At 46.2% G+C, this 9,436-nt stretch overlaps 1 protein-coding gene across 2 annotated transcripts; it reads left to right on the top strand.

Moving 5' to 3' along the window:
- Positions 1 to 1,887: 1,887 nt before the first annotated feature.
- Positions 1,888 to 6,403, top strand: LOC135384143 (BOS complex subunit TMEM147-like). Of its 2 annotated transcripts, XM_064613361.1 has the most exons (6): positions 1,888 to 2,058; positions 2,159 to 2,297; positions 3,486 to 3,506; positions 4,718 to 4,939; positions 5,061 to 5,182; positions 6,142 to 6,403. In XM_064613361.1, the coding sequence occupies exons 1-6, from the start codon at positions 1,982 to 1,984 to the stop codon at positions 6,269 to 6,271; spliced, it is 711 nt and encodes a 236-aa protein (XP_064469431.1). In that variant the 5' UTR covers positions 1,888 to 1,981; the 3' UTR covers positions 6,272 to 6,403. The 2 variants fall into 2 exon arrangements, with proteins under 2 accessions (XP_064469431.1, XP_064469432.1); XM_064613362.1 differs by lacking the exon at positions 3,486 to 3,506.
- Positions 6,404 to 9,436: the final 3,033 nt, after the last annotated feature.

The raw sequence follows: 9,436 nt of genomic DNA, 5'->3' as shown, positions 1-9,436 counted from the left end.
CAAGTGTGATGCAGTCAGGCGGGCCATTGTAGAGAGTGTGTTTGACCAACCTTGACCTTGCAACAATAAAAGCTTTAGTTGTAAAACTTGTATATTTTAATAACAAAAGGCTGTTTTATGGTGCACATGATGCTGCAAAACTACTGTCAACGCTGAAGTAGATAAGCTGTAAGGACTGTTATCAGGTACAATAAACAATGTATCAGCAGGTATCTGTCTACGCTCACGCCTGATCATCAGCCATCAGCCCATGGTGCTTAGGCTTGTTCTTGATGGTCTATGCAACACATGGGAGCGTGCTGCAGAAGTGTGCTCAAATGTTGCACAATAGCTCTTTGAATCCTTCGTACAAAATTGGTTTCTGTTTGAAGTTTTAATCTTTTACTTGTTGCTGTGTCATATATTGGTTCCAGAAATTCAGGTGTAGCTATGCTTGAGTAGGTTAGACATAATTTCATTAGGTTTGGCTAGGAAGTCTGGCAGCGTACTTTATGTGACAGAGCTTTATGAGGTGAGACACGAGTTTGATTACACTTGACATGGTACGGTGAGGTTAGTGGAGGCTAGGATTTTGCTTTAGGGCTTCAAGTTTGCATTGGGCATATTAGGGGAGTGAAACTGGTAATCGTTTCCTTTTTTTTTATGTGTAGTCTGGAGTGAGGCCTATGGAGTTCCTTGCATTAGAGTGTTACTGGGCTAGTGTAAAAATTATAGAACATTTCTGAGCAGTATTTCACTGTCCCAGCAGGGCCAGCAAGAGAGGGGTCAGCCGGGGATGGAGCCCCGGGGCCAGCTCGATGTGTGTCTGACCCAGACACGCGTAATCATGCAAATAAGAAATATACTCGGGCCGGGTTTCACAAACACTGGTTTTCTTTGAACCGAGATCAGGGGTTGCTGAAACTTAACACTCAATAATTTTTTTTTACAAATGTTGTTATGTGATGAATGTTTAGTGACAATGACCCCCTTGAGTGAAGCAGAATTCAGCGTTAAATTCAAGTTAAGGGGCCGTTGATCTCGGTTCAAAAGATAACCGGCGTCGGTAAAACCGGGCCACGAGACGTGAGTCTGGCCCTGCGTGCCACACACTCGCAAGCTGTAATGCAATGTATAATGTTGCGGATATATCTCGCGGTTTTGTGTGACAGGACGACTACAAAATCAGCTGTGATAAATTTTGAAATCATAAAAAAACCTGAAGGAACTCAACAAACTAGCTCCAGGCAACCTGAACAACATCAATAGACAAAGTTCATAAAATCCCAGAGTGCATAGCGCCGCTTTGAACTGTGGGAGTTTACTAATACGAAAGAAACAGGTGGCCTCCAAACTGTTCCGATTTTTCCCCTACCGGTCCATAGTCCACGACGTGTCAAGGTCAGCGAAAGCGAAATGTGAAGGATTATTCTTGGCTCCGCCGCTCAGCAAGCGCCCAGGATGCAATGCTTGCGCAAAGAGCACTGGAATTTTCTGAATTCGTCTATTGCAAGTTTACTAATCAACTTTAAAAAAATGAATTTTCAAATAACTCGTTTTTCAAAAGGAAATTCGCGGACGTAAGCATAAAGGCATTATCGAGAAAAAAAACGATACAATTACACCGGCTTAACGTAACAAAATAACAATTTACTTCAACAGAGGCATTATCTTAATCAATTGCAAAATAGCGCAACCCATCGGTTGCGGAACCCAATGGTTCCGGTTTCGAATGCAGTAGTAGAGGTAGTAGAGGCCCGGAGTTAATTTTTTAATTACGTGTAATTACGAGGAAAATTAATCATGATATATCTGAAAATATTTTCCTTGATTTTGATTCTGATATGCATTCGGAAATATTTTTAAGCTTCTACAGAATGCAAAATCTGAACACCAGGAAAATGCAACCATCGCTGCTGGATAGTTAATGGCTCCCGTCTTCATGCGATTTTCCTAATTTTTGCACTTTTTGGGGGGAAATTTTGTATATACTAAGAGCAATATGACACTATTCCACTTTGGAAATTGCGTAGCGCTCGCTTATGTACCTTACTTACTCACCTACAAGTATTCAGGCCTGTAAGTAACTCCCCAAATCGCTTTGAACCTATCACCACATGAAGTAAGGTGCACTTTATTGCTGCTGTGATCTGTACCACCTCGTCTTTGCCTTCTGCAGCTCGGAGTATGGAGCATTTTGGAAGTGTGCACAAGCAGCTGCCATGTATATCGTCACACAACTCTGCAAAATGCTGGTCTTGGCTACCTTCTTTCCTCCTGGTGACGTATCATCTATCGGAGGGGTTGACGTTCTTGGGGTAAGTAATGAAAAACAGGAAAATAGCGAGTAAAGAAACCTATCGGCTACTGAAACGGAGAGGTCGTCACATGCATCACTGGTACCCAATGCAGGCATTTTCTTGCCTGCACCGTAGACATTACAAAGACGTGCTGGATGCGTAGACCATCAGTTTGATCGGTGTCTGGGCAAGGGGGCCTGCTGTGTCGTCCCGGCTACAATTAAGCCCGGGTCTGGCCAGTGTTGTTTCGAGGAGTGGCATGACGTTGACATGCTGTCATTTAGCCTTCATGCTCTGGGCTTCACAAATTATCATCACCTCACATCAAACAGCGATTTATCGCAAACTTGTGCAGTAATCTTAAAGATATTAGTGGCAAAACAGACACGTTGCAAGGTCGGCCCGAAGATTACCCCAGATTTTATTTTTTGTTCAGTCTGTTTCCACACGTGTTGACAACAAGCAACAGCATGTTAACATCCTGCCACCGCTTGAAAGAACATGCATCAGACCTGGTACAGATTGTGATGTTCGCCCCCAGTCGGGCGCGTATCAGGGCGAGGTCACAGTAATGGGAGATTGGTTGGAAGGTGTGAGCACTGTACACAATCTTAGGACGTAGTTGAGTTGCTATTTACTAATGCTCTGGTTCTGTCCACAAAGTCACAGCCTTGCAAGGAACTAAATGCTTCTCAGAAGGCACCAGCCAGTGTAGCGGGAATCCTTATGAGCACTCAATATTTCTCGGATTTAAAAGCAATGAGACTTCTCTAGAACAGAATACTTCTCGATTTGAGCCAGCCAGCATTATGTCTTTTCATGCTTCCCTGCAAGAATAACAAGAAAACCATAAGTTTCAAAGTGGCATTGCAAAACTGGGAGGGCGAGGCCAAAAGGTTGTTTTTAAATAAGTGAAGTATAGCTATATGAATTTCACTTTAAAAACACCCAAAAAAATGGATTGAAAGGGTGGAGCATTGCATGTGCAAAGTGTGAAGTTTGATTTGCATCGCCCTGTGGGGTGCAAAAGGCTTCACAAATCATGCCATTACCACAGTGTTTGTACATTGGTAAGGCGCCGGTTGTGAAAGGCGCAATGATGCCCTGTTTTAACCACATGTCCAGTCTGCTTGAACAGATGAAATGTTGCAGTAACACTGAGTATAACCTGTTCTTTCTATGCTGACCGGCAATTCATTCGAGCAGCTGCCCTTACGTCTGGACCTGGTAAGGTTTTATCGGCGTCGAGAAGCATGCGCAGTAGTTGACCGGCATCGCATTGTGTAGTGCATTCCCACAGCATGTTTTTTTTTTTCCTTTCTTTCTTTTTTTTCCTTTCTTTCTTTTTTTAATGTGTCGTGATGGAGCAAGGGTAATGGGAATGTTGTAGCTGAACCTGCTGAATTCTTCACAATAGACGCACCCCTCCCATGCTTATAGGAAAGCTGGTGCAGCTGTATGATGTTACTGAAAGCGTAAAAAATACAGGCAACAGAAGATGCAAGGTAACAGCAAGCACGAGCTGTACTGAATGATAGCATTAATAGAGTGATCAGTTATTGCACTGTAGCATGCACTTTTTTTTATTTTTAGCATGTGAACAGCGTTGCTTTGTCCGTATAAAAAAAATGCTACTTATGGGTGTGAGATGCGCTTGTTTCATCGCATCAATGTGTGTGAACACATTTATAGCTGCTCTGTTTAGATGCAATACTACTAGCTTGTATAGGCAGTGTATCTAATGTCAGAATTGTAGAACTCTCCTTTTTTTTGACATGATTCCATTCCTTCAATAAAGTGCACTTGGATTTTTGGCTCAGTAATACCACACTGTTTAGTTTGCACAATTATATTTGACTTTTTTTTTTTTTTTCTAGTACAGCACAACTGTTATAACAAGATCCAGCAAGGGATAACTGACATAAAGAGTAGTTCATTGAATGAAGGGTTAATAAATTCAGTTGAAGAAATGCAAAGAGGGAAGGAGGTTTCTGAATTTCAGTGATAGTGTCAACAAGATATAAGGTACACAAGATGGTTTTGTATAACAAAGGCTAAAAATGGTCTGGCTACAAAAACTTTGTTGCTTGCACATTGCTGGCAACGATAGAGCAGGCAGTTTCACACAACTTTTTTTTTTTTTTTTTTACTATTCTGCCCTCTTTAATTATGAGTTATTAGTACTACCTTTACAAGTCGTTTCACCAGGGAATGTTCTGCCCATTTTCTAGCCGTCTACACTGCAAAGCACCCATGAAGAAGACCGAGAGACACGGACACAGAAGACGTGAGAACTGAGAACAGCGTGTGTCATCTTCTGTGTCCCTGTCTCTCGGTCTTCTTCGTGAATCTACACCTGCTAGCCTGCACGCTTTCCCTTGTTTCACTGCAAAGCATGTTTGCCTACCTACAAAGGGACCTTGCATGTACCATGATAGGAATTTCTGAAGGCCACGGTGGACTTGGCAGACCTTGTGGGCTTGCACATCGTCATGACGAAAGTGGCCGGTAAAGGGGAGACAAAGTTCCTGGTTGCCGGACTAGGGTGGGCAAGTGCCGAGCTCCTCATGACACGTTTTGTGCCCCTCTGGGTTGGCGCTCGTGGCATGGAATTTGACTGGAGGTACATCCAGCTCAGCTTTGACTCTAACATTAGTCTGGTACGTACCTTCCTCTGTTTTACACCACATACCCCACCGTGGTGACCGTTCACCTTTACGAAACGGAATCCGTCACCAGTGGGATTGTAACTCTGTATGCGTACGTCTTGCTGCTTCGCAGGTGAACCACATAACAACCGCTACACTAGTGTGGCTGTGGAACAGGCACGACCTGCGGAAGGTTCACCTCCCTGTGGTTGTCGTGCTTCTGGCTGTCACCTGCTACCGTTCCCTACTAGTGGAGTAAGCCATGTTTTGTTACTTGTGTTATTATCGTTGTTGTTACTAGAGGTTTTCCCGGCGATTTTAATCCAAGTGCCAGCTAAATTAATCCATGCCCCATAAAGTTTGCATGGCACGTAATTTCGATGGCGCTTGGCTTAAAATCGCCGGGAAAACCTTTAATACACTGAATAGCCCCTAGGAGGATATTCATGGCTGATCACAAAGAGTTGAAGAAATTGGATTTCATCACACCAGTTTAAGCACATGAAAATAACTAGAGCTGGGTGCGGGTATGCCAGCGGGTACCCGCACATCGTCACGAATTGCGGGTAGGAATTTGCGATCGATGCGGGTAGAGGGTAAAATGCGGGTGTACCCGCAATGCGACCGCGGGTAATGTGGGTTATATCCGCATTACCCGCACTCCATGGCCAACTGAGAGATCCCTCTCTGTCACACGTGAGCTCAGCAGTGCCCTATGTCGTTGGCCGTATAAATCCGTGTGTCAGACTGCGGCAGGCAACTGCTGGCGGGGGAGTTCGATTATTAATGCAGACATATATATGGCTCTCTGTTGAATTGCTGTTTTATTGGCATACAATCGAAGCCGTCCGAGACACGCAGCAGCGCTCAGGAGTTCCACGAAATTGTAATTCAGTCGGATATTCAATCCCCAACACCGACGTCAATAATGAACGGAAGGAATGCATCCACCGATTCGGAGTGAGGCTGGTGTATCGTGCCTGCATCATCGTCTTCATCACTCGGAAGGTGAACAAGAAAACGAGGGTTCGAGCTGCCGGCCGAGCGCGTGTATGCCGCTCACATCCCCCTGCGGGTCCCAATGCGGGTATACGGACAGCTCTGGGGTGCGGGTGCGGGTCTGAGTTTGCTTACCCGGTACTCACCTCTAAAAATAACAGATTCATCACACAATTTATGATGCAGTTACGTGTAAGAGATAAATTCTATTCCAGGTTGATGCTCCACACCCTGGCGTTTGGACCCTGGCTCGTTCTTGCAGTCAAGCTTCTGGGCGCTATGAGCATTGGCCTTGTCACACTCCACATCTACTTGAACTTGGCTCAGACTCTTAACTCTTACTGAAATGTGTGCAAGTTGAAACTGCCCTGTTGTTGTACAGTATCTTATCATCCATCTCATCTGTTAGTAGAATGCACGCTTAATTTACACAGGTTTCTGAAGCGTAGGTGATAATAAAATGGGAGCGATACAATGTGCACGCGTGCAGTGTTACCCGCAAAAGGCCGATTTTGTTCCGTGGAGAAATGCCGCAGCACCATAGCACATAGGTGCCATAAACAGCCACTAGCAAAGCAGACCAGCACAAAGCAGACTCTACAGACGGTCGCCTTGTGCCTTCATAGTTAGACCCTGAATTTCACAACAATGCCTGGAGCGCGTGCCTTGGTTCTGCTGCTACAGGTGTGCCAAAGTGCGGCTGGGAAAGGACTTCTTTCACAGCACACTTGAGAGTGCTTCATCCCAGCATGCGCAGAGCGTGGGCAGGTGGATGCGCTATCACGTGCTATTTGTTATAGTTTGTGTGCTCTCTTTTCCCTATTGAAAAATAGTTTTTGGTGAGCCACCAGAGCTGATGTCTGGTGTGCTTTTGGACCTTGACTGATTGGCCACCAGCCCTGATTCCACCAGCCTTGACTGGCTGAATGCCCCACCAGCTCTGATCGTCTGAATGTACCACCAGCCCTGATGTGCAGTATGTACATCCACAGACGTGCATGTGCATATATGCGTGTTTGCTCGACTTGATATACATTTTCACCTGTAGGCGGACACACATTACCACTCAGGATTTTACACAGTAGTAATTCAAAACTAACGCCATGGAACGAGTGCATATGACTATAACACAGATTTGAGAGGGCAGCTAAGTCACCTCAGTCTACAACGTGATGCTCTACCACACCAAAAACCAGTTGCAGCTTCAGGGCAGTCTGGTGTGCAATCATTTACTATCAATGTCTTGTGGTTCACATCAAAGGTAATCAGCTGGTGGCTCACCTGATTGCTTCTGTAAAAAGTGTGGTGGTCCATCAGGTGTGGCCCCAGCCGTCCTGGTGGCCAACCAGGGGCTGTCAGAAGCAACCTGGTGGCCAATCAGGGTCCACAAGAACAGGTCTGGTGTCCCACCAGGTGCTGTCAGAGTCAACCTGGTGGCCAGTCACGTGCCACCAGAACAGGTCTGGTGGTCCACCAGGTGCGATCAGGGAATGCCTAGTGGGCCACCAGATGCCCCCCAAAAAATGTGATTGGCCATCAGAATTCCTGGTGGTCCACCAGCATTATTTTTTTATTTGTTTTCTGCATTCAAAAGCTCCATGGAGCTTTTGAATGCAGAAAACATACCATGTAGCACATATGTTGGAGCCAGCTGAATCCTCTACCGAAGAAACGTCACCCTGACGTAATCATGACGTTGGTAGACACAGCGAAACCGAAACAGTGCGGGCGGAGAACACCGCGGTTTCACAAAGCCGTATTGCTTCACGAAGGTCAGGGGTCACTTCTTTGTATTAATGGTACACACAAATCGGGTCACGTTTTTAGTCACTTTGGTGTCTTCATTCGCGGTCTCAATCCGCCGCGCCAATGAAAAGGTTCCACCCAAGGGTTGCATCATCGCTTGAAAGTCAGTGCCGTAATACTGTGCCGAATGTTATTTGTTATCACAACTTAGTTCACGCTTCCTGTGTATAGAGACATCACGTGCGGGGCCAACAAGAGAAATTACGTGCCCAGGGGGATGGGCAATGCCCGGTCTCCCTCCTCAGTGATTTACCCAGACCCCCCCTACCCCCCTAACAACCCCCTAAATGTTCAGTGACACCCCCTAACTTTTTCACCAATGTACCCCGTACAGGGGGTGTCCTTGCGACTACAGCTTTGGACACATCTCGGTAATGATATATTAAGCTGGAATGACGTAACTATAATAATGACCCCCCTCCCCCCCCCCCCAAAAAAAAAATCGAACACCCCTCCACGCTTGGGATTCTGGATAAACCATTGCCCCTCCTCACGTCTCGAATAACATACTCCAAGTATTCCTCCTGTACAGGGTGGGTGCTCTGAAAGGTCAGTCACATTTTCGTGCAAAACCCTCTATTAACGTTATCACGGCATTGCGTAAGGGCGAAAGGAGTACTAAGCTACCACACCTACCAGGCCACCAGCGACGGTGGCACGGTCGGGAGGCAAAGTACCAGGCTCACTACCAGCTCATACTGCCGGTGAAGAACCGCGAGACGCAGCTGGACATGCTGCTGGAAGTCTCCGCCGTGCACTCTGACAATCAAAAGCATCATGTGTTTGCCCGCTTTGCCTCGTTATGCTGGAAGTTCGTAGCATGTTTGTCCAGAGTTGCTTTCCGCGCTTGTTTTGTGGTTAGGATGACAGTGTCGTCTGTCGCGCCAGTGGACCATCGTCCGAATGCGGAGCGAAGACCACGTGGTGAACAAACCAATCGCCGCTGTCGCTGAGAGGCGCTAGGACCAGGTACACGCGCGCGAAACTGCAGGTGCGCAAATTACGCGAGTGAAGCGAAGTCACACTGTGGTATTTTGAGAGAGTCTACAGGTGTTGGAGTTAGAGCACTGCAAAGGGCCGTGCTGGCCCAAAGCCCAGCCCACGGGAGGAAATCTGGCCTCGAAGCGTTTTGACGGCGGGCTCGTGCAGGGCTCAGGTTTAGTTCCAGAGTTTTCCTGCCTCGGTCGGGCCGAACTTTTGTGAAACAGTGCAATTTCTGAAAACAATGCAAACATGTACCTGGGTCCAGGGATTTTTCCAACGGCAACTACCCCCCCCTCCCCCCCCCCCCACACGAAATTTCTTGTCGAACGCCCCCCGCGGGTGTATGATGTCCCTTTAACTCTCGGAAATGTATTCGTTCTACGTGTCTTTTCTTGTGGTTTGTGAAAATGATTATGTACAGATGTCGCCTTCTTTTGCGTTTTGAAGTTATAGGTCTTGTTTCTTCACCCGTCTCTTCAGTTGATCCACAGAGTGAACTATAGTCAGTGTGTCAGTAGCCTCATATTCAAAATACAACAAAACTGGGCAATCATTCCCGTTAATGAAAGATTGACGTTTACGGGGGATTGTATTTTGCGGAATCAAAACGTATTGGCACGTTGTGGCAAAACAAAGAAAATGAGGGAGAGAAAGGATGAACAAAAAGAGACTAGTGTGTTACAGAAATAGAGCTGTGCAAGCGTATACGTCTGCATGCTT

This window comes from Ornithodoros turicata, chromosome 2 (assembly GCF_037126465.1).
Source record: "Ornithodoros turicata isolate Travis chromosome 2, ASM3712646v1, whole genome shotgun sequence".
NCBI classification, from domain to species: Eukaryota; Metazoa; Arthropoda; class Arachnida; order Ixodida; family Argasidae; genus Ornithodoros; species Ornithodoros turicata.
The sequence above is the reverse complement of the archived record's forward strand: the minus strand, read 5'-3'. Positions and strand labels throughout refer to the sequence as shown.

Bases quoted from the DNA above. Each gene is read 5' to 3' on its own strand.
- LOC135384143 (XM_064613361.1), top strand. From the start codon at position 1,982: ATGACACTATTCCACTTTGGAAATTGCGTAGCGCTCGCTTATGTACCT. The intron at 2,059-2,158 runs GTAAGTAACTCC...TGCCTTCTGCAG, and splicing joins ACCTACAAGTATTCAGGCCT to CTCGGAGTATGGAGCATTTT. The intron at 2,298-3,485 runs GTAAGTAATGAA...TCATTCGAGCAG, and splicing joins GAGGGGTTGACGTTCTTGGG to CTGCCCTTACGTCTGGACCT.